The sequence below is a fragment of the Temnothorax nylanderi genome, unplaced genomic scaffold (assembly GCF_030848795.1).
Source record: "Temnothorax nylanderi isolate EJ_2023f unplaced genomic scaffold, tnyl_v1.0 TNYL_tig0258_pilon, whole genome shotgun sequence".
Lineage (NCBI taxonomy): Eukaryota > Metazoa > Arthropoda > Insecta > Hymenoptera > Formicidae > Temnothorax > Temnothorax nylanderi.
In genome coordinates, this window is record NW_027249320.1 from 186,652 (window position 1) to 211,861 (window position 25,210).

A 25,210-nucleotide genomic window follows, 5' to 3' on the forward strand; every position below is an offset into this window, starting at 1 on the left:
GAACATCTTCCACCGTCTCGAATTATTTTTGCAATCGCCGTAGTAACCTCGGTTCCGCTCTTGGCCTTGAGCGGTACGGTCCATGCGTGCTTACTCAGCACGTCGATAACGGTGAGTATGAATTGGTAGCCTCTGTTGAATCGCGTGTATGGACGCATCTCGACCACATCCGCCTGCCACAGGTCATCGTATCCGCGCACTATGACGCGTCTTCGCGGAAAATTTCTTCTCGTAGGAGCGTGTAGTTCCTCCACCAGCCGCCGTTTCTCAGCTGTTTACTTCTTACTAGCCATGACGATGACGCGCCACTGACGCAGAGATCAGATGTACGTTCTTATCTATTCGCGATGATTCGCAATTACATCTTGAATCATCTTTTGAAGTTCGTTTAGGGTAATTTGCACGTTATTCTGGAATATGACCATCTTTCTCTCGATTTCATCCTGTCGATCTTTCAAAATTTGCACGCTCAGCTGCACGTAGCGCTTGTTAGCAGCATCGCCATCATCTAAAGGCAGCGCTACCCGTCGAATCTTGCGCGATTTTGCGTCAAAGTCGGTGGCGACCACGCAAAGAGCGTTATCGCGCACGTAATTTCTGAATAATCCGCTCCATTGATAATACGGTTCCGCACCGCCTCTTCCGAGCGATATACCAAACTTGTTGATCGGCATTTCGATGTTGATTGAATGACTTGTTGACGCGCGGTTTAATTTATAATAAGTCCAACCTCGCGAAGTTCGACAGGATCTCGTTGTCGTGACCGTTGTGACCCGCTAGGCGCGAAGCTTCGAGCAATCGGAGACGATCTACAAGCTCGTTGGGATCGTCCCAATGAACATAGTCGATCTTGTTGTCGTTTAATGTCATGGCACGCGGTATACCATTTTCAGCTTTTTTACCCGAAATCGCCGATGCAATTATATGGTCGATCTTGTTGTCGCTTAATGTCATGGCACGCGGTATACCTTTTCCAGCTTTTTTACCCGAAATCAACGGTGCGATTATATATCTGTACTTGTATCCCCTGTTGCCATTTAATCGAGCGTGCGCATCATGATTGCATTTATGAGTATTCGTCATCAACAGCATGCTCTTGTACTTTTGCATATCGTCCTCCGTGTAGATCTCGTCATTGGGAATTTTCTTAAAGATCAACTCGTAAAGACCGGGTGTGCCGACGTATCGTATGCCGTCGATAATTATGTTGTCCGCGTTGTCCACGTCAAAACGTTTATTACCGAGCATCATTCCATTGTTGCTGAAATAAACGTCGTACACGGTGTCTATACCGCTTTCTTGATCGCCGCTCAGAACAGCCCCGACGTACTTTTGGCTCAATGGACCCAAGTGATCTCGCAACGTTTCTCGACCCTCAGATGTTTGCAACTGCTGTCGAACGGACGTCACGAGTGAGTCATCCGTGGTTTTGAAAAGATCCTCGTTTGCGAGTGATTCGAGCATTGTAGGTTGTACGGTTTTTGCGGACGGCGCAGAGATTATCGGTGGTTCATCCAATGGAGCTTTCGATTGTTTCGATTTACGCGGTTGTAAAATTTTGGTTATTTTGCTCAAATTAGATGGCACAGTTATCGATCGTTTCAACGTAACCGGAGTTGAACCCATTACAGAGTCGTTAAATGAGGCGTTTGGTCGTTTTCGTTTGAGCTTTGGCTTTTCGTCTTCCTATGCCGTTTTATTCTCAATCTTTGACACATCAGATTCTTTGCCAACGGTGTTTTCGGCAATCTGCCTTAAAGGCTCGATGATGGGGTTAAAGTTTCTCTTCAATGCGATATCTTCCGCCATTTTACCGGTTTTCAAGGCGTAATACTTTTTGCGAATCGAATCGCTCGTCTTTGCAATTTGATTTGCTATCCTCTCGCGCTCTCTAATCTCCTCGCTGCAGTCCATGTTGCGATAACGTTGTTCAATCGACAACAACTAACCACGTTACGGTATCGCAAAGTCGTTAAATCCTTTTCTGTATCGACCATTCGAAATCGCGCTGTCTTTGTCTATCACCACGAATCCATACTTTTGTTGCCAACAAGTATGACACAATTTACAGAAATCCTCATAAGACATATCGGTGTTTACGTGATCGTTGTATACGTGTTTCAGATTGGTACTATCCTGTTTAAACATAATCAATAAATTCGCGTTGTCGCTTATAAGATGCTTCGGTATCTTTGCATACGTCTGACAAAGATAGAAGGAGTCAACGTCCACGTGTCGGCCCATTGCAAAGTATTCTCTTATCGTATCTTGCTTGTCGCACGCCACGTCATCAAAGATAAAAATAGAATTCGGGAGCGCCTCGCTCGGTGGAATGACGTCACTGTTATTCGAGAACGTAAAGTAGCCAATCTCTTCTATCGGGGTTAGTATATTCTCCAAATATCGATATTTCGGTTGTTGCAACGATTTCGAGTACATACACGTTCTCGAAACGTACACCGTGCGGACTTTCCAGCAAGTTTATCAAGACGTTTGTCTTGCCGCAATTCGACAGACCGAAGATGATACCGCGTATAGAAATCGGTAGCATGTCTCCATGTTTGCGTACCTCTTTTACTAACTGTATCCTATCATCAAAGTTTGTCACTTTGATCGTCCGCGATTGTCGTACGAACCGCATTTTACCTCCTTTCCATAACGAATGAAAAACAGTATCGAGAAAGCTGGCCTATTTATAGAGGACCGTAGAGCTGAGATCGATGCTAAGTTTTTAAAATGTTTTTGCTCATGTCGGATAACAGCGATATTTACGATTTAACCACCGAGCAATTGAAGTATATACCAAAGGTCATTCTACTCCGACAGTTTTATAATTATATAGATTATTTGTGGGATAAACTTCCCGAACATATCAAGGCAGATTCGGAGGTTCAGCAATATCGTCGCTGTTTAATACATTATAATTTGCCGTGTCATCAAACGCATGTCGACGGTCCGCCGCCGTTGATAAAGAACTGCGGCGAATGTCACCGAATATAGGTCGAGGTCTGTTAAACCGTGCGATAAACGCACTTCCGATCGAATTACTAGGTGCGCAACTAAGTTTCCGGGTTTCACACATAGATGGCACCAATAACACATGTACTCGACTTACATGTCTGAAGTTGTCTGAAGTTATAGCTTGGACATCTGTTAACAATAACCAGTCGTTATATAAACACATATCGCAACGCAAAAATATTTTTTCTAACAACGGAGATGTCGAGTTTTGTGCCAAATAAACAGCATTTGCGGGAAGTTTTGCTTTTCTGCTTTAACTTGAAAAAAAAATGCAGCTGAAGCACGTCGTTTGCTTGAGGAGGCCTACGGCGAACATGCACCATCAAAAACTACCTGTGAAGATTGGTTTAAACGTTTCAGAAGTGGCGATTTCGACACTGAGTACAAGGAGCGCTCCGGAAGACCAAAAACAATTGAGGACGCCGATCTGCAAGCGTTATTGGATGAAGATGATACGCAAACACAAGATCAACTTGCGGAGGCATTAAACATGACTCACCAAGGTATTTCCAAACGTTTACATGCCATGGGAAAAATTCAAAAGGAAGGAAAATGGGTGCCGCATGAGTTGACTGAGAGACAGATGGAAAATCGAAGAGCCACTTCCGAAATTTTGCTTTTGCGGCATGAAAGAAAAAGTTTTCTTCATCGAATTGTTACTGGCGATGAAAAGTGGATATATTTAGAGAATCCCAAACGCAAAAAATCGTGGCTTTCACCTGGTGAAGAATCAACATCGACGGCACGGCCAAATCGTTTTGGAAAGAAGACAATGCTCTGCGTTTGGTGGGACCAGAAAGGAATCGTGTACTATGAGCTGCTGAAACCGGGCGAAACTGTCAATAGGCGCTACCGACAACAACTGATCAATTTAAACCATACATTGCTCGAAAAACGGCCAGAATGGGACACGAGACACGAACGAGTGATATTGCAGCACGACAACGCTCCGTGCCATCGCAGTTCCATCGTCCAGGACACCATCAAAACGCTGAAATGGGATCTGCTACCGCACCCGCCGTATTCGCCAGACCTGGCGCCTTCCGATTATCACTTGTTCCGGTCGATGGCGCATGGCTTGGCTGGGCTACACTTGACCAATTTCGAAGAAGTGCAAAATTGGTTGGATAAATGGTTTCGGTCCAAAGACGCGTCGTTTTATTGTCGCGGTATTCATGTATTGCCAGAGAGATGGCGAAAATGTATAGCTAGCGAGGGACGATACTTTGAATAAACCATTTTTTGTATTTCTCTTGAAATTTTCCATTTTTTATTGATCAAAAAAACCCGGAAACTTAGTTGCGCACCTAGTACATATCCCTGGTTATTATATTGCGGTCCGGGAACTCATTTAGAAACACGATTGGCAAGAGGTGATCAGGGTATTAATCCATTGGACGCAGCGTGTCGCAAGCACGACATAGCCTACTCGCGTAGCAGCGATCTCGCAGAACGACACGTGGCAGACAATATACTCGCCGCGAAAGCGCGAAAAAGTGTCACCGCGAACGATTCGACTCTCGGAGAGAGAGCTGCAGCTACAGCCGTCTGGGCGGCCATGAAGGCTAAAACGAAACTCGGTATGGGTTTGAAAACGAAGAAAAAGAAGAAGAACAAGCGAATACTTCCGGTAGCGAAACGCGGCGATATCCTACCGATCCTGCCGTTATTAGGGGTTCTCGGTTCGTTGGTCGGCGGAGAGGCGGGAGTCGCAAAGGCTGTGAACGATAACAAAGCCGCGCGACGTCAGCTGGAAGAGATGCAACGTCACGGACTCTATCTCGCTCCGTACAAACGCGGACGGGGAGTCTCGAGAAAAAAAAAAAACGTCGAAGAGACGCTAAAAATCCCCAAGGGCGTAACTACCAACGTACAACTGCAACAATTGGCAAAACGTATGCGCATTCCATATTTTAGAGGTATTTTTATGCGCGACTCGTTACCGATCGGCGGTGTACGTCGAAACAAGAGCGGTATCGTGAATTTGGATAATACTGAGGGACCGGGTACTCACTGGGTGGCGTACGCGAAGAGGGGAGATCGTGCCATATATTTCGACAGTTTTGGCAATCTTCGACCGCCGAGAGAATTGGCGCAGTATCTAGAGAACAATGTAATAGAGTACAATCGCACGCCATATCAGCGATACGATCAGAGCAATTGTGGACAACTGTGTCTGCGTTTTCTACAGTCGGCTGACAATCAATTTAAAGACCGGCGTTACGCTGTTTAATCTCAGTATTCATTCAAACATGTCACTGACATTTACGCTCACCGGCAAGAGCAGCATCCTCGCGGTAAGCTACTTTCCCGCCGTGGATTTGAGCGATGGCGATTACGAGCTCGGTCTGACAGATTTTGAAACCTATCACACGATACCGAATACGTCGGTATACGTCGAAACGAGAGTGGCATCGTGAATTTGGATAATGCTGAGGGACCGGGTACTCACTGGGTGGCGTAGGCGAAGAGAGGAGATCGTGCCATATATTTCGACAGTTTTGGCAATCTTCGACCACCGAGAGAATTGGCGCAGTATCTAAAGGATAATGTGACGAAGATAGAGTAAAATCAGCGAACAACATTGGATCGCTGCTGGGATTTTCAACGAATCGCGTGCTGGAGCCGCGACAATGGCACGAATCGGATGTTCCGATAAATATCATCAACGTAAACATTATTCGCATAGAGTGCAACGTGATCGCGGGTGCGTACAGCAACGACAAGTACGTGCACACGATACACGAGTTTTCACCGAGTGTGCCTCCAGGATATAAGATATCGGAAACGCCGACACAGATCATTTACCTTCCGATCATCGTACGGAGCATTTCGGACTTGACGCTTCGCGTCATGGATCAGGACGGTCAATTGATTGATTTTCGCGGAGAGGAGATCACCGTTAGACTGCATGTACGAAGACGACAGCGGTAACGTGAGATGCTCGTACTGAACGAAGCTGAGCAGGTGCAATAGACGAGAAACAAAATTAGAGAGACAATACGATCGCCGAAGAAAAAACTCACTGCGTCGAACGTTGAATTTTTGAAATCATTGGGTTTCGTCGTACAAAATGGCTAATATCTTAAACATTGGAGATGAACCGATCTTTGACGACAGTGTCGTCAAAATTGAGACACATACGTACAATCCGTACGCCAATACGACGTTTGGACATAACGATGAGATAAGAATACCCATACAACACCAGGATTTATACAGGTTGCCGTGCGAAAGCTTTCTCTACGTTGAAGGAAGATTGACGATAAAGAGAAAAAATGACAAGTCTGAGACAACGCTTGCGAATAATTGCGTGGCGTTCATATTTGACGAAATTTGATACGAGCTCAACAGCGTGGAGATTAATCGCAACAGAAACGTTGGAATAACCAGTACTATCAATAACTATGTATCGTTGACAAAAGACAAAGCAAAGATTATGCAAAATGCTGGATGGGACATTTCATCTTCTCACCCGGAGGAATATTTCAACTTTTGCGTACCGCTCAACACATTGTTGGGTTTTTGCGAGGATTACAAACGCGTGGTTGTTAACGCTCGTCACGAATTAATTTTGATACGAGCGCGTAGCGATAACAATTGCATTGTAGGAAATCCGGCGACGGAGCCGGAAATTGAATTGTTTAAAGTACAGTGGCGAATGCCTCACGTCACATTAAACGAGGTCAATAAACTATCCATGCTACGGGCCTTGGAATGCGGCCGATATTTTAGTGTCAGTTTCGGTTTGTGGGATCTGTACGAGTACCCCATGTTGCAGAGCACGACCAAGCATTCGTGGGCCGTCAAAACTGCGACTCAGCTAGAGAAGCCGCAGTACGTTATCTTTGCCCTGCAGACTGGTCGCAAGAATATCATGTCGCAAGATGTTAGCGTATTTGATGACTGCAACTTGACCAACTTTATCTAAACTCTGAATTTTATCCGTACGATGACTTGAATCTAGATTTTGGCAAAAATCGATACGCCGTCCTTTTTGATATCTATGCGCGTTTTCGTAAAGCTTATTACGGATACGACTGCTTGGATACGCTTTGTACCGTGGTTACATTCCTGACAAAAGGACCTTTTGTTGTCATTGATTGCTCGCGACAAAACGAATCTGTCAAGAGCGCCACAGTGAATGTGCAAGTAGAATTTGACTGCAAAGAGAATGTACCGGCAAATACTACCGCCTATTGTCTCATCTTGCATGATCGCGTAATCAAATACTGCCCGTCACAATATCTCCGCTCGTAGGGCACGTAGCGGAAAAATAAAAACACGTACCCCCCCCACCAAATCGACCCCAAGCTATCGATCAAGCCTACTTAGAACTTGATCCGTTCACTCGTTATCGAGATCTCAACATCTCGAGTACTCGCAAATCGTCGCGTCGCGTAAAAGAGTCACGGTCGGTCTCGCTCCGCGTGTACTTGGCGCGAGACACTACCGTGTCTCTTGATCAGCAGATATTGCAATGTAAGAGGCACAGATGTACCGCGATAAGATGCAGATTGCTCCGTCGTTTTGTCATGATCGTGCCAACATTTATCGATCTGCAAGGATTCGTCGTCATGATGAAATTTGTCGTAAAGGAGGTGGCGGTTCTGAGAAACGAGATCGTTTTGGCGCATTACATTTTTACATGCCCCATGCCATGGAATCTCCTCACAAAATCCGATAAGTCATGCACGCTTCCTGGTTGATTGCAAATCATCATGGACTACGATGGAGGACGGTAACGTGCCGTACAGCATGGCGAAACACCTAATTACATCAGCCATGCTTGGAGAGGGCAACGAGACGTCGACTCTTGTATACGTCAAGGGATGCCAGAAACGAGAATGGCTGGTGGATCTGCTTGAGAATTATGCGAGAGAAAACTTAGACATTGAGACTTTGGATGCAGATTACGAAGATGTCGAATCTTAAAATATTCTTGATGTTACTAATACTATACGATGCGGAAAACATGTTAAGAATTGCGCATTACAAAATGTATTAAAAATATTTAACTGGTGATCGCAACGCCAGAAAAAATTGTGATTTTTTGAAATAAACTATATATATACGTTTATTGACTCCCCTCAGGGTTGTAAGGCGTTTTGTAGGGACGTTTCCAACCCTTTATTCAATTCTCATCCAATACTACCCTTCTCCTCTCACGTAACCCTTTAGCCCAACGGCTTAACGTTTCTTTCCGAAAGACGGAGCCCAGTTTGCTCCGCACAAGAGCTTATCTTGCACGGAGGGCGCAGCTTTCGGAAAAAACTTTCCATGTTTACATGGCTCTAGTGGACTCGAACCTGGTTCCTCAGATTACGAGTCTGGCGCTCTACCATTAGACCACACTGCCGCCTAAAAAAATAAACTATATATATATATATATATATATAAATGTTACAATGTTTTATTTCCTTTTCCCACATTGTTTGTAGTATAATATAGCTGTTTGAGCTGTTTGATAGTTGTTCAATAGCTGTTTGAAAGCTGTTCAATAGCTGTTTTAAAAATGTTTTAGTTGTTTGATAGTTGTTCAATACCTGTTTTAAAGATGTTTGAGTTGTTTGATAGATGTTCAAAAGCTATTTTAAAGATGTTTTGAAGATGTTTTAAAGATGTTTTAAAGATGTTTGAGTTGTTTGATAGATGTTCAATAGCTATTTTAAAGATGTTTTAGCTGTTTGATAGCTGTTCAATAACAGTTAATTGTATAACTGCAGCAGCCATACATCGGTGCTATTTGCAAAATTAGCAGTTTTGCACGTGTTCGATGAAGTCATCGTGAGACACGTTGCGATGTGTCTTTGAAAAAGGTATTATTTTCACATAATATAATATGCCTGAAATAATTCATGCACATCCTCGCTTCACATTTTTATTCGATAGCGGTTCAGAGTAATCACCCGCGATTCCAAGATGCAACGGTAAGTAGAAGATTATTTTTCATGACAGCTAGTTTTTTACAATATAATATGTCGCAGATAAATCACGTACAACCCTCTCTCTACATTTTTCGTTCCCTATAAATTGAACTCTGGCTCAGCCTTTGCAGTCAGTTGAGCCGGTAATAACGCGATAAAAAGTAAAGCAGTATACGAGAATAATGGAAAGAGAGCAAATTGAGGATTACATCGAAATTCTTTATCCCGCCGCAGGAGTACGTATAATACACATAATTGTATATTAAAAATATTTTTAAATTAAAAAGAATATATTTATCTCGACAACAATTGGCAAAAAATACATAAAAGCTTCACAACGTTTCAACCCAGGATTCGGGTCCTTATCAAGTAATCTACGAAATATAACATGGGGTCAAATAACATCGTCAATAGTTAGAATTTAAAAAGTGTAACAGAAATTGAATCCTTTTTAGTCAACGCAAAAATTTTAAGGAGCGAAATAAATTTCAAAATACACAGAGAATGTCCCACATTGACCCCATGCTATATTTCGTAGATCACTTGATAAGGACCCGAATCCTGGGTTAAAACGTTGTGAAGCTTTTAAGTATTTTTTGCCAATTGTTGTCGAGATAAATATATTCTTTTTGGTTAAACATTATTGGCGGAACAAACACTTACTTTTTGATTTTTAAATTAACCATTCTTTTATTGTTACAGTCCCACTCGGCAAGTAATATTTCAGAAACATTTCTGCAAAATTCCATTTGAAATATTACACCTTTCATCAATATTTCAGAAATATTTCACGACCGCTTCTACATCATTTCGGCAATGTTTCAATGTCCGCAATTATGTCAAATGCAACCTTACTGAAAGATTTCGGCAATATTTCGGTATTATTACTGAAATATTTCTGAAATATATCTACGAAATATTGCAGAAACACTTCAGAGATATTTCAAATACATTTTACACTGAGAAAAATGTTTTGTATTAGCAAACAAAATTTTGTTACTGACGCAAAAACTATTTGTTGATATGTGAAAAATGAAATATTTTGTTACCGGAACAAAAAAAATATATTAAACCATGTGGAGTTTCCCCGTAGCCCTCGGCGGGGGAACAGGTGGAAAGTAGTAAGAGAAGATTTGAGTGTTGGAAAAGGGTGTTGAGGGCGAGGGAGAAGGTGGAAGAAGAAAGGAGGGTGTGCAGGTAGCCGAAAGGGAGCGGAGTGAGTGGAGGCGAGGGTGAAAGTGAGGAGGAGCGCCAGGAATTGGCAGGAGAAGAGAAGATGCAAGAGGAGGTTAGGATGACGGAGGGCTTTTGGGAAGAGAAGGCGAAGAAGCAAGGAGGGGAGCAGATACAGGAAGGGCGAGGATTGGGGGGATGAGGAGGGGAAGAGGGGAAGAGGGCGATGGTGCGGTGCTAAAAGAGGCCAGGTATACTTACCAGGCGTGGAGGTGCCGGAGCAGCCGAGGAGGAAGATGAGAACGGCGGGCTGAGAGAAGAAAGCGGGGAGCAGGGGTGTCGGTAAGGAGGAGAGTCAAGGCATCGACTGCTCAGTTCGATCGAGGATCGAGCGAGTCGATAAGGAGGAGAGGCGAGGATCCGCTGAGTCGATAGGAGAATCAATAGAGCGGGCCGGTAGAGGTAAGCAAGTGTGGCGTGAGAAGCGGTTTATATCGCGCGACGCATTCCTTTATATAAGCAAGGCGAACGAGTGCGTACGAGTTTACGGAGAGCGACAGAAAGCAAGTAGCAAGGAAAGTGGAGAGAGGCGAAAGGAAGAGGGACTGTAAGTAGAAGGGAAGGAAGAGAAGGAGGAATGGAGTGAGCACGGCAGAGGCTGGAAGGGCTAGAGTGGAAGGTCGGGCGGTGAGTGCTGAAAAGTGACTGTGTTACAGATAGAGAGGGGAAGGAGAAGGAGGCACGTGTTCGGCCGCCGCCCGGCGTAAAGGCAAAGGCAAGGAGGTAGGAAGCGAGGAAAGGGGAAAGGAGTGAGCAGGAGGAGAGGATGCGGGGACGTTGTAAGGAAGCGGAAGAGGGGCGTGAAAAAGGATGGAGCGGTCAGAGGAGCTGTTGAAGGGGCTAAACAGGATAGGCTGCAGAGGGGAGAGCAGGGGAAAGGAAATTTTGTGGGACGAGGAGGATGGGAAATAGGAGGAGGGGTAAGGGAGGAGGAGAAAAGGGGGAGAGAGAGGTAGGGTAGTCTGGTGTGTTACAGAAAGAGAAGCGGGGACGACAAGGCGGACTCCTGTGGTGGACCAGACGCGGAAAGGAGGTGAAGACAGGAGGAGGGAGCAGTTTGGAGGAGAGAGAAAAGAAAGCAAAGAGGAGGAGGAGAGACACAGACGGGAGAGGCGTGGAAGATGAGGGAAAGAGGGAGGGGGAGGGGAGGATGAGAAGGAGGGCGGGGGCGGGTTTCGAGAGGGTGGGGAGTTCTAGTATGTGAAGGGTCGCTACATGGCCAGGACGCGAGGAGGAGAATTATGTACTTTTTAATAGGTTTGGGAACGTTCCTTTAAAAAACGCCTTTCGAACCCTACGGGGATATGAAATAAATACTACAATACAATACAATATATTAAGCCATGTGCGTATAGCCGCCGCGCGTTTGTCCGAAGAAATCCGCTCTCTCAGCCGGTCACCCATCCAAGTTACTTGGATGGGTGACCGGCTGAGAGAGCGGATTTCTTCAGACAAACGCGCGGCGGCTATACTTACGATGATTAACACATTATTTTCAACATCCTTTATTTGCTCGAAATTAGGTATACTTACCGGCGCCTTGTTGCTTGACATCGATGATCGAACAGGGTAGTGGTTATTCTCTGACTCTGACGCTTATACTTGCTTATTTTGGTGAGCATATAGCTATCGCATAACAATATTAACAATACAAATATACGAATAAATCTTTTTTGCCAGTCAGCGTCGAATAATATTTTATATTAAATATTATTAAATATTTTATATTTTATATTAAAAATGCCATATGACAAAATTTGGAATATCAGAAAATTCTTAATAAAGAGAAAAAAGCAATAAAATGCAATAATTATATAATAATAAATTTAATTTTTTATAAGTTCTAAAGTCTGTCAGCAACTTTTCGGAAATATTACAAATCCAATGTTGTATGTGAAACATTAAAAAATATAACGCGTGCAATGCAAACGTAACACATTACTTTTATAATGTTTCAGAAATATTTCTGAAATATTGCATCTGCTACATTTCTTTGCAATATTACAGAAACTTACAAATATTGTGAACAACTTTCTGAAAGATTTCAGAAATATTGTTAATGCAATATTATAAAAAACATGATGCAGGTACATTTCTGAAATATTTCAGATGCATAGTTACAAATGAAATGTAAACGAAATATTTCTGCACCTTTTCCGAATATTTCAATATTTCAGCAACGTAACATGCCGAGTGGGGTGGATATGGGTGGACAACGTACCCGTGTACGAGGTACGAATTAGGAATGAGGTGAAGGTTCGGATCCCTCACGATCAGGTATGTATGAATATTTTCATAGATTTAACATTTTTTAAACAACAATATGATCTCGCTCGACTAAGCAAAACAGCTAAATAATCAAAACGGCAAAATTTCGAGCAAATAAAGGATGTTGAAAATAATGTGTTATTCATCGTTATTTATGGTTCTAAAGAAGGCCAAGTAAGGCTCGAAACGTTAACATAATTGTATATTTTTATTGAAGTTATTAAATTTATTTTCAACATCCTTTATTTGCTCGAAATTTGGCAAATTTAACATTTTTTTTAAATTTTTGTATAATCTGTTTTTAGCGCTATATATATCGTGATAAAATACAGATTCGCGGGTTTCTAAATTTTGAGCACCAGCGTTGGGTCAGCTGATTCCGGACTATAGACCAGGAGCTGAATGATGAAAAATTCCGGTGACGTAGATATCTTCGCTTTACGTCGACTATTCGATATGGAGGATTTTGAGGAAGAAGAAGAAATCTGGTGATTTTGAAATAAAATCCTATGTCTCATCACCGGTTAATTTCAACAAAAATGTTTTGTTTGTTATCACAATTTTAAGAATAAATATTTTTTATGTGTAATTCCATATATAACTATTTATTATTCATTTTCCCCGCTTCCTTCACTAGTATTAATATTATTTAATAAGTACAATATTTTATTATAATAATTTAAATAATAATAATTAAGTTAAATTAAATTTTTTTAAAGTTATTAAAATATTAAAAAAAACTTTTTTTAACATTAAAATTAAGTAGTTATTGTAATAAAATAATTAAAATATTAAAAATTAAATATCGCGTTGGCGAAAAAAAGATACGCGATCGTGAGCGAGAACGCGAATAGAGATGCAAATGATGGAGAAGGCGAACGCGAAGAGGACACCCGAGAGAAATAGGCGAGTGTGAGAGAAGACGTGAACGGATGACACACAGGTAAGAAGGTGAATAGGAAGGGTAAGCCTGAGAGAATGTAAACATCGGTGTGAGGGAGAGAGAGAGAGAAATAATACGAAGATCTGGTATGAATGCAACTGCGAGCGAGAGAGAACGAGAACGCGCGAGTGGGAGGGAGAGAGAAGATGCGGGCGGGAGAGAGAACGCGAGTGAGGGAGAGAGAACATCCGCGAGGGAGAGATAACGCGAACGGGGGACGGGAGCGAGAGAGACCGCGCGCGAGGGAGAGAGAACGCGAGTGGGCACGCGCCTTGTGACGTCATGCGGACCCCCCTTCAGGCCTTCACCGCGGACCGACGCGGCCGTTGCACGCGGACCCCTCCTCCCCGCGGCACCCGAAAACGCGAACGCGGTTCCTCCTCTCCCTGCGGCGCCCGAAAACGCGGACCGTACCCCTCCTTTCTCGCGGACCCCTCTGCGCGGATCGTACGCGGTACCCCCCTCACCCCCGCGGACCACTCTACGCGGATCGTACGCGGTACCCCTCCTCACCCCCCGCGGACCCCTCTACGCGGATCGTACGCGGTACCCCCCTTACTCCCCCGCCGCGGACCCCCCCCTGCCCCTCTCCCCCCCCAGAGCACCCGCCTAGAATCCTCATATTTACCCTACTGTATTATGAATGCCGTTCTGCGCGGACTAGACTGTCTATAATTTCGGAGTGCATACGGTGTCCCGCTGTTGCGGTTTATATATGATTTTTTAGGGATGGATTATCAAGTAATATGTCTCAACCTTTTGGTGATTAACTTGTTTCTCCTGTCGTAGCCCGACCAGCTTTTGGGAATAAGAACAAGTTTAATAATCAATATGTGATCAAAGTAGAAAAGAAAAATATTAATATAAGATGAGACAATTAAATTATTAAATTATTAAAAAGGAATGTGACGAGAAGAAAGCGAGTCACAGTTCTGTTCCCAGAATGCTGAGACAGCGGCGGAGTCGCGCGGAACAGATACGGAGCAGCGTACGTGCTCCGATCGGGGTCACCGCACTCCTTCCGCCTTAATGAAATGATATATATGTCAATAGCGACAGGATCAGACAGATCGCTTCTGAGAGTAACCGCGCATCCTACTTAACGCGTGTTAACTTAAGTTACTATTTAAACCTCTTGTAATAAAGTGAGAGCAAATACATCCTCTTTTACTGTAAAGTACGGAGTGTCGTTTATTAGTGCGTGGATCCTAATCCTTTGGGCGCCTACATTCCGACAAAGTCCCTCCTTCACGGCTACGGGCACAACACTCCGATGATGACTTTCGTTAGTTATCGATCGAAAAACACATTTTTCTCACGGATCGAGACGCTAGATTTCGAAATTTCTATTGTCTCGCGTTAATATGTTATTGTCTAACGTGAAGTGTTTTTCACGAATTTTTTCTGGGAGTCATATGACGGCCCGACGTTACAATTGACCGGCGGCGCAGGTTTCACAATTAATATACTTATTTGTTTGATTTTGATGTCAGGAAGAATGGTGATTCACTATTATTAGTAACCTGCCCTCCGATCGACAAATATTATTCGGTCATCCCAAAAATAATTCTGTTAAAAAAACATCTTACGAAAGGTTTTTATGAAAGAAGGAAATCACGAAGTCCACAGGACGTAACAACTCATTGCGCTCTCGAAATCGCAAGGTCCGATCCTGAGTTAAAGAGATTAAATTCCCTGACTCAAAACAGGACCGACGATCGCACTGCTCACGGAAGGTGTCCTAACGTTCTTACGGATGTTGACCCATCCTGAGCCATCGAAAGTGCGTTCGGCTCGCGCAACGCGCCTCAGTGCCTACCTCAGTACCTACGAGCAACAGAGTAAAGTATCTGCTTGCGTCCTTCCTTACCCCTACCCCTCTGGTTAGCCTTTCCTTCACTTTTTTCTTATCCTAATCCAGTTTTTCTTATCCTAATCCTGGGGTTGGACATAACATATTGTTCAAGATTATATTTCCATTTCTTATATGACCATATATAATTATATATCTACTAATATGAACTAATATGAACAAATAAGAGGTATTTTTTCCTGAGTATGTAATATTTCCTGGTGAAATGAATAGCGTAATAATAAATGACTCCGTGCTGCATTTATCGATGTAATTTCCAACATTATTCTGTCTTTACACATATGTGGATATATCCGTGTAATATACAAAATACAGATTTTATAGTTCTATTAATTTACATAATTCAAAATATATTCTATAATATTTAAAAATACTCTCATCGCTATATTGTATATTCTTAATAGATTTTATTATTGATATGATTTTTTTTTAATATTGCATAATTTATATTTATTTTATATTAAGCTATCAAATTATTTATTCCTAAATGTGATGAAAAAAAAAGTATAACAATAATTACATTTAAATAATTGAAAACGTACGTTATTTTACTTGATTAATATAAATTAAGTACTTTGTTATTCATGCTGATTGTAAACGAGTTTTAATGCTGTTAATCTGCATCGTGGTAGAGATGAATAAAAAATTATCGATATTGTTAAAGGATTGTTTTGAAAAGGTATTACGGTACACAGAAACAATACAGCTGAAAATTTTTGTAGAATATATCTATTGAACAATCCATAGGAGATTACACTGAATAATAGAGTAGAATATAGTTCACGTATAGAGAGAGAGAGAGGGAGGGAGGGAGAGAGAGAGAGAGAGAGAGAGAGAGAGAGAGAGAGAGAGAGAGAGAGAGAGAGAGGAGAAAGAGAGAGAGAGAGAGAGAGAGAGAGAGAGAGAGAGAGAGAGAGAGAGAGAGAGAGAGAGAGAGAGAGAGAGAGAGAGAGAGAGAGAGAGAGAGAGAGAGAGAGAGAGAGAGAGAGAGAGAGAGAGAGGAGGAGAGGTAGAGAGAGAGAAGAGAGAGAGAGAGAGGAGGGGGGGGAGGGGAGAGGAGATAGGGAGTGAGGAGAGAGAGAGTGAGGGAGAGGAGAAGAGAGAGAGAGAGAGAGAGAGAGAGAGAGAGAGAGAGAGAGAGAGACGAGAGAGAGAGAGGAGAGAGAGAGAGAGAGAGAGAGAGAGAGAGAAGAGAGAGAGAGGAGAGAGGAGAGAGAGGAGAGAGAGAGAGAAGAGAGAGAGAGAGAGAGAGAGAGAGAGAGAGAGAGAGAGAGAGAGAGAGAGAGGAGAGAGAGAGAGAGAGAGAGAGAGAGAGAGAGAGAGAGAGAGAGAGAGAGAGAGAGAGAGAGAGAGAGAGAGAGAGAGAATATAAGTCATAATAGAAGCAAAGTAAAACACCGAATCACATTGCTTTTCGAAATGCTTGCTCCTGTTAATACACGTTGCATTCTAACGTTAACGAAACTTACAGTTCTCCTCGTCCGACAAATCGTCTGGCCCGCAATTATCAATGTTATTGCACCGCAGCGACTCATTGATGCAGTATTTTATACTTTTGCATTGAAACTGATTATTCTCGCAGTCTGTGTTCGTGTTCACTTCGGTCCACACCGCTCGAAAACCGTTTTGTCCTACCGCTTTATCAGCTGATATAAAACTGTGAATATAATGCGAAAATATATTAAGAGCGCCTGTCTGAAAGCCTCATTGTTCATATAAAGCGTATACAAACCTGAGTCGCATATTATTATCATCCGAAAGATAACTCCATTTATCCTCAGGATTTTTAACGCCACAAAGTTCGCGTGGAGCAGACGTTAACGAGTCCCACATGCGTAACACAGCTGCGGGACAACCTCGTTCTAAAAATAGTTATCAAAAGATTAACATAGTTAGTGCGTTATATTTTAAGAATTCAATATACAGAGTGTTCGATTTAATCTGTCCACGCCGATATCTCGGAAACTATCAAAGTTAAACGAAAAATCAAAAAAGGTCCTTCAATGGGATTATGTTTAGATGATTTTCAGCGCAATAGAACTGTACCCTTCCGTACTGGGTTTCAAGGAGGTAAAAAGGGTCAAATTTTTCAAATAGAAACCCTCTACAAAAATAACACCAATCGATAGGGCTTGAAAAGACAAATCCAATGACCTTTATTTTTATATGTTTATCGTGAAAATTATGACCGCAGTGAATTTTTGATCATCGATACCCTTCGTAGACTATTTTCAATCCTTGAAATCCAGTACGGAAGGGTACAGTTCTATCGCTGAAAATTATCTCAAAGTAATCCCTTTAAAAGGCTTTTTCGACTTTTCGTCTAACTTTGATAGTTTTCGAGATTAGGCGTGGACAGGTTAACTCGAACACTCTGTATATCATATATAGTATTAGAATAAAAATTATAATACAAACATTAATATGTAATTGTTCCCTAGAAGTTATGTTGGAACTTGTAACATAATCAAGAAAAAATAATTTCGCGTATAAAAATTAATCAAAAATATAAAATAAAATTTTTTTGTATAAGATTTTATTTTCAAGAAAATTATCTTTACAAATTAAAAACCAGTTCTTTCTTTCACTCTATTTACTCATTACAAAAACTCATTACAACAGCTGCTTTTTGTTAGTTTTAGCAATTTATCCGATTGTCATCCTTTTTATACATATATATGTAAGGAAAGGTGCTGTACCTCGAAACACTTTTAAGTTTTTTATTTTTCTGAGCTAGTTTTAATTTAAAAAATTTGAAAAAATATATTATTAAACAATATATATTTTAGTATACAAAAAGAACCCAAATTTTTATTACCATCTGGTAAGAGAATACAGCAATTTTTTTACAATTGAAAATTTTGTTTCAAGGTACAGTAGCCTAATGTACCTTGGAACACTCTCATTTGTACCTTGGAACACTAAAAAATTTTAATTTTTTTAAAAAGTAAATTTTTTCAAAGAAATATAATATTTTATTAAATTTAATGGTAATTCTATAGAATAAGGCCTTTTCCGAATTTTGATATTTTCTTGCGGTTTTCTTGGTAAAAACCTTTGTTGTGACTCCGACAGTGATAATCAATCGGGGGAGCTCGAAAAATATGCATCATACCTATTTTTTACCTATTTTTACTTTATTTTTTTCCTATTTTGGTAATTGTATAGATGGGGGGACCACCTTGGATGACCTTGATATTTTAGTATGTTGTCAAGGTCACCCTCCTGAGTGACCTTCAGAAGGTTTCAGCCCGCGCTCGTTATTCGTTAAAAAGTTATTAACAAAAAAAGTTTGGAAAATATAGCAGCTATTTTGAATATTGAAAGGTATAAATGACTAATAAATATGTCGAAATAGTTCACGCATACACTTTCCACGCGAACCTAGGTTCACCCCCACCCCCCTGCTTTCGGGGGAGGTGCGGTAGCCCCTCCCTCGCTTACGTGTGTACTGTTTATACACATGTACTATACACATGTATTATATATACACATGTGTATAAACAGTACACAAATAGGCGGGGGAGGGCCTTCTCACTGATTATAGGACACGCCTTCGGCGTATAGATTAGTGACGTGCTTTAAAAGTATTTAAGTGTTTAAAGCGCGTCAACTAACCTACATAGTGTCTATTAGTACTCAACCTACGTAGGTTAGTGACGCGCTTTAAACAGTTAAATACTTTTAAAGCGCGTCACTAACCTACATAGGTTAGTTGACGCGCTTTAAACACTTAAATACTTTTAAAACGCGTCACTAACCTACATAGGTTAGTTGACGCGCTTTAAACACTTAAATACTTTTAAAGCGCGTCACTAATCTATATGCCGAAGGCGTATCCTAAAATCAGTGAGAAGGCCCTCCCCCGCCTATTTGTGTACTGTTTATACACATGTGTATAATATATGTGTATATATAATACATGTGTATAGTACATGTGTATAAACAGTACACACGTAAGCGAGGAAGGGGCTACCGCACCTCCCCCGAAAGCAGGGGGTGGGGGTGAACCTAGGTTCGCATGGAAAGTGTATGCGTGAACTATTTCGACATATTTATTAGTCATTTATACCTTTCAATACTCAAAATAGCTGCTATATTTTCCAAACTTTTTTTGTTAATAACTTTTTAACGAATAACGAGCGCGGGCTAAAACCTTCTGAAGGTCAGGAGGGTGACCTTGACAACATACTAAAATATCAAGGTCATCCAAGGTGGTCCCCCCCATCTATACAATTACCAAAATAGATGGAATAAAAAAATAGGTAGGGTGCATATTTTTCGGGCTCCCCCGATTGATTATCACTGTCGGAGTCACAACAAAGGTTTTTACCAAGAAAACCGCAAGAAAATATCAAAATTCGGAAAAGGCCTTATTCTATAGAATTACCAATTTAATTACAGTTTAATAAATTATTAAACTGAAAAAATAATTAAATCTAACGAGATAAATCATTATCGTCATAAATAAAAACAGCCGTTCTCTTATTTCATGAATTTGATATAAGTAACCTTGCGTGTTTTTCTTAATTGCTTTTAGTTTTCTCTCTGATAAAATATTTATTAATAAAATAAAACAAAAAGGTAAAAATAGAAATAAAAAAATTAAAAAAAATAATATCACGTTTAATTCTAATAAATTATTTAAGCATCTTTTAACGGACAATAAAATTTTACGTTATATATTTTTGTTGCTTTTCTCAGTGAGATAATTTCGTCGTTTCAGTTCCTAAAACTGCATTTACAGCAGATATCAGTTTCGGCATCTTTTAGCCTTTTTATTCCATGTTTAATTACTACGTGGCAAGCTATAAAACAAATAATAGCTTCCAATTACTCTAACTGTCAGTAAAAATGAAAAAAATTGTAGTTAAACAAATAACTAAAAGTTATATAAAGATAACAATCAGCTAATATACTTTTGAAATAGCGTTTCAAAGTACATCAACCTTCATGTTCCAAGGTACCAATCCATAGAAACCAATTTCTAATAAAAAATTAGTTGACAGCTTATAGGTTAGAAATGAGGTTAGAAATAATTTACTACATTATTCTACATATTTAACACATTCTTACTATCCTTGGCTGATAATAATATCCTTATTATAAAAAATTACAAAAATTACAGTAGAAATTTCAGTAAATTTACTTTAAAAGTCACAAAATACGTCATAAAAGTCGACATAACTTACGTGTAAATAATCGCAACAATACAAAACTACAGATTTAAAAAGATTAAAAGATTATCAAATAACAATTGGCACCATAAGTTGGCTGTCGCCAGATGTGAACACCATTCGATTATGATAGAGTGTTCCAACGTACAGCTGTACCCAAGGTACAGCACTTTCCTCTATAATTAATATAGAAGAGAAAGTGATAATATAGAACCTTGCCGATAATATGGAACCCCTCAATATCTTAGGAACACTTAGCTACACTTTAAAAGCTGGATTTTGTTAATTGGGTTGCCCGTTAGACGAGAAGAGCGCTAGGTTCACATTAATTATTTAAGGGGATCCTATAGCAAAGGGCGAACTCCGACGAGAAAGCGCCCTCGTCTAAGCGGAATTAAAAATATCGATAATTCTGACATTTCTAATCCCGTTTTCTATGTTACGGTCTGTATCTGTCTTTGTCTAACGAGATATCTCTACGACATATCTGTCCTCGTCCGATTGCTGCGCCGTCTCTCGCTACACGCAATAGTGCTCATCCTATCAACCTGCATGTTCCTCTGCATTAATAAAATTTTATTAGAGAAAATCTTGTTTTCTAGACTTTAAATTTTAATTCCGTTTGCACAATATTTTTCCTACATGTTGTTTCTAATGCCGATCTATTTCATTTTGTATATATATATACTCACACGGCATATGTTATGTTGCTGAAATATTGAAATGTTCGGAAATGGTTCAGAAATATTTCATTAACATTTTATATGTAACTGTACATTAGGGTAATTCAAAAAAACCTTCTTTTTTTATTTTTCGCGATACACCCCAAAATATCAAAGCTTACCTAAAAAAAGAATTTTCCTCAAAAGGGGAGCAAAATCGAACAAGTTTTAGAGGTCGCTACCAGCGATTTTCAATATTTTCGATTAAAAAATCAGTTTTTTTTTCAAATATTCAAAATTGCATAACTTTTCGAGTTTTAATGATAGAGGCATGAAATTTTCAGGGAATCTTCGTCAATTTATGTAGTTTATGAATATTGAGTTAAAAAATTTATTTTCGGAAACAATTTTTTTACGTTTCTTTTGTTTATAATAAAAAAATAATTGTCTATAACTAATAGGCGCCAGCGATCTGGGACTTGGTTTTGATTTTAAATTACATCTAGGTAATCCAAAAACACATTTCAATAATCAAATGCTTGAACATCGGTGAATTTGTTGCTAAAAATTTGTTTTAACAACAAATTCAAAAAACCACGTTACCCGTAATGTAGAAATAACGCATGTCATAATCTTTATTTAGGTGTCTGTATTGCATTCCAACTTTTGTTGTCAAATTTAAATTGATAGAATAATAAATTATCCAAATGCTACATATTCAATAATTGTTTTTTTACTGCGACTCATATTTGTAAAATGGATAGATCAATAACAATGTTACTTTTTTTGTAATTTGTCATAATAATTTTATTTTCAAAGAACAATAAGTACATCTTACAGTTTCGATCAAAAAACTTATAGCACATTAATTGTTTCATGTTACACGGTTATAAGTTTTTCACATTTTAGGGAACGGGCCCTTACGCTTTAATTTTTCTCAATAGCATTAATAATTAATTGTTTTTTTGTTTAAGTTTGGGATATTTTTTCGATGCTTTACGACTCCAAGTATTATTGCTTTACTTGGAGTCGTAAAGCATCGAAAAAATATCCCAAACTTAAACAAAAAAACAATTATTAATGCTATTGAGAAAAATTAAAGCGTAAGGGCCCGTTCCCTAAAATGTGAAAAACTTATAACCGTGTAACATGAAACAATTAATGTGCTATAAGTTTTTTGATCGAAACTGTAAGATGTACTTATTGTTCTTTGAAAATAAAATTATTATGACAAATTACAAAAAAAGTAACATTGTTATTAATCTATCCATTTTACAAATATGAGTCGCAGTAAAAAAACAATTATTGAATATGTAGCATTTGGATAATTTATTATTCTATCAACTTAAATTTGACAACAAAAGTTGGAATGCAATACAGACACCTAAATAAAGATTATGACATGCGTTATTTCTACATTACGGGTAACGTGGTTTTTTGAATTTGTTGTTAAAACAAATTTTTAGCAACAAATTCACCGATGTTCAAGCATTTGATTATTGAAATGTGTTTTTGGATTACCTAGATGTAATTTAAAATCAAAACCAAGTCCCAGATCGCTGGCGCCTATTAGTTATAGACAATTATTTTTTTATTATAAACAAAAGAAACGTAAAAAAATTGTTTCCGAAAATAAATTTTTAACTCAATATTCATAAACTACATAAATTGACGAAGATTCCCTGAAAATTTCATGCCTCTATCATTAAAACTCGAAAAGTTATGCAATTTTGAATATTTGAAAAAAAAACCGATTTTTTAATCGAAAATATTGAAAATCGCTGGTAGCGACTTCTAAAACTTGTTCGATTTTGCTCCCCTTTTGAGGAAAATTCTTTTTTTAGGTAAGCTTTGATATTTTGGGGTGTATCGCAAAAAATAAAAAAAGAAGGTTTTTTTGAATCACCCTACTGTACATCTGAAATATTTCAGAAATGTACCTGCATCATGTTTTTTACAATATTGCATTAACAATATTTCTGAAATCTTTCAGAAAGATATTTACAATATTTGTAAGTTTCTGTAATATTGCAAAAAATTTAGCAAATGCCTTATTTCAGGAATATTTCTAAAACATTATAAAAGTAATATTACGTTTACATTGCATGAATAATATTTCTGTAACATATCAAACGCAATATTGCATTTAAAATATTTCTGAAAAATTTCTGAAATATTGCGTAGGTAATGAAAAATTGAATTGCAGGCAGTGAATTTCTACAATATTGCAGAAGAAATATTGCAGATGTAATGGTTTAGAAACATTTCTGATACATGATAAAACTATTATTACGCAAAAAGTCGACTTTAAGTCGACTTGAAGTCGACTTCTACCGAAACTGACTTGGCAGAGAAGTCGACTTTTTTAAGGACAAAAGTCGACTTCAAGTCGACTTGAAGTCGGCGAATGTCTCAAAAACCGCCGATTAAAAGTCGACTTCCCGTCATGACGAAAAGTCGACTTCTCGCCAACTTTTAACGTCGATAAAATAAACCGCCGCGTACGTCTGGAGGTCGATTGTGTATCTTGAAACGAGGTGAAAATTACAAAAGTGAGCAGATTTTACTAGATTTTGATAAATAAAATCGTAGATACGCTAATAAATTTTCTCACTTTTGTAATTTTTACTTCATCATTTCAAGATACACAATCGATCCCCTGCTGGAGAAACTATCGGAAGTATCGGAGGAAGTCAACGGGAAGACAATGACGAGGACTGTGAATGACGACGACGACGACGTTTCGTGGCGGTGGTCGATAGCGCGGCGCTTTACGACGTCTTTTCGTATCCTGTCTCGAGGCACGTATTCTTCGCACTCGCGTAAGCTCTGCTTCTCCTCGAGATTCGCCGCCATATTGATGATTCATGACGCGCCGCTTAATATAAAATAAAAATGACTGCTAGACTGTTTTCTGCCTTTTTATAAGTCGACTATTTAGAAGTCGACTTTCCGTTGACTTCTATAAGTCGACTATTTAGAAGTCGACTTTCCGTCGACTTTTACAAATCAACTATTTAGAAGTCGACTTTTAGTCGACTTTCCGTCATTTTTAGAAGTCGACTGGAAGTCGACGTATAAAAGTCGACCTGCCGTCGACTTTCCGTCAACTGTGCTCTTAGGGTATATTTCTGAAAATTTTTTGAAAGATTGCGTAGGTAATGAAAAATTGAATTGCAGGCAGTGAATTTCTACAATATTGCACAAGAAATATTGCAGATGCAATGATTTAGAAACATTTTGATGACAGAGGCGCTTCAAAATAAAGTAACAGCTAAATCGCGCCCATGGCTTCTCTCTGCCCTTACATAATGCTAGGCGATAGCGGTAGCGATAGCGACAAAATTTTCAACCCATCGGAAGCCGTGTATCAATGTTGTAGCTTTGTCGGCAATTATGTCGCTATCGCTATCGCTATCGCCTAGCATTGTGTAAGGGACTTAATAAATGTTGGAACATTTGGAACGCAGCCACGGCTAACCTCGAAAATAATTGCGAGAAAAGTGAAGTATCTTACCCACAAAACCTTTCTGCGCATGCGTCATTACGTCAACCTCGCTGCACGTACGAATCACAAGGCCTACTGTTCGCTTTAGCTGAACTTCTTGCACGGTTCATCTTTCTTCTTCTTCTTTTCACGTTGGATAGAAAAAGAGAAAAGATGACTGTGCAAGTTCAGCTAAAACGAACAGGGCCTACAATGCACAATTTTCAATCTTATGCGTATAAGGTTGAAAATTATAAAATTAATCCCTGTTATAATGACTAAATAAAATTTATAACTTCATGTATGCTTACTCTAAGTAATACACATACACACACAAATAGGACACATTATTTTTACAACATTTTTGAAATGTTACTATAACATTGCTCGAACTATATTGCAAATTTATGTCTATACAATGTTTCTGCAACATTGCACTGCAATGTACAATATTGCACTGCAATGTACAATATTGCAACATTGCTGCAATGTTGGTGCAATGGATTGTGCTGTATGGGTAGCTTTAATTTTCCTTAAGAGAATAATATCATCAAATTGTGTTACTTTACTCAAATCAAGTGATATGTAAAAATGAATACAAAATTAAACATTTATTTGA

At 39.5% G+C, this 25,210-nt stretch overlaps 2 protein-coding genes across 6 annotated transcripts in view; both read right to left on the reverse strand.

The window, feature by feature from the left end:
• LOC139780034 (uncharacterized) overlaps window positions 1-25,210 on the reverse strand; it is a 200,439-nt gene that overhangs the window by 162,311 nt on the left and 12,918 nt on the right. Inside the window, exons 1-3 of one of the 5 annotated variants that reach the window (XR_011720088.1) lie at window positions 16,998-17,571; window positions 16,735-16,922; window positions 7,799-7,881 (exon numbers count right to left, since the gene is read on the reverse strand). Coding sequence is in view for 1 of the 5 variants with exons in the window: in XM_071718562.1 (XP_071574663.1) it covers window positions 16,735-16,922; window positions 16,998-17,098 (289 nt within the window). In the remaining 4 variants the exon portion in view is untranslated. Of the gene's footprint in view, window positions 1-7,798; window positions 7,882-16,734; window positions 16,923-16,997; window positions 17,582-25,210 lie in introns of those variants that run through there. The other 4 variants (XR_011720085.1, XR_011720086.1, XR_011720087.1 and 1 more) reach the window with 4 other exon arrangements.
• On the reverse strand, window positions 676-2,831 carry LOC139780036 (uncharacterized). The gene has a single exon (XM_071718565.1). It carries the CDS (start codon window positions 1,624-1,626, stop codon window positions 715-717), a length of 912 nt encoding a protein of 303 aa, XP_071574666.1. The 5' UTR covers window positions 1,627-2,831; the 3' UTR covers window positions 676-714.

What these genes read in the sequence shown, in the direction of transcription:
- LOC139780036 (XM_071718565.1), bottom strand. Translation starts at nt 1,626, where the DNA reads ATGGGTTCAACTCCGGTTACGTTGAAACGATCGATAACTGTGCCATCT.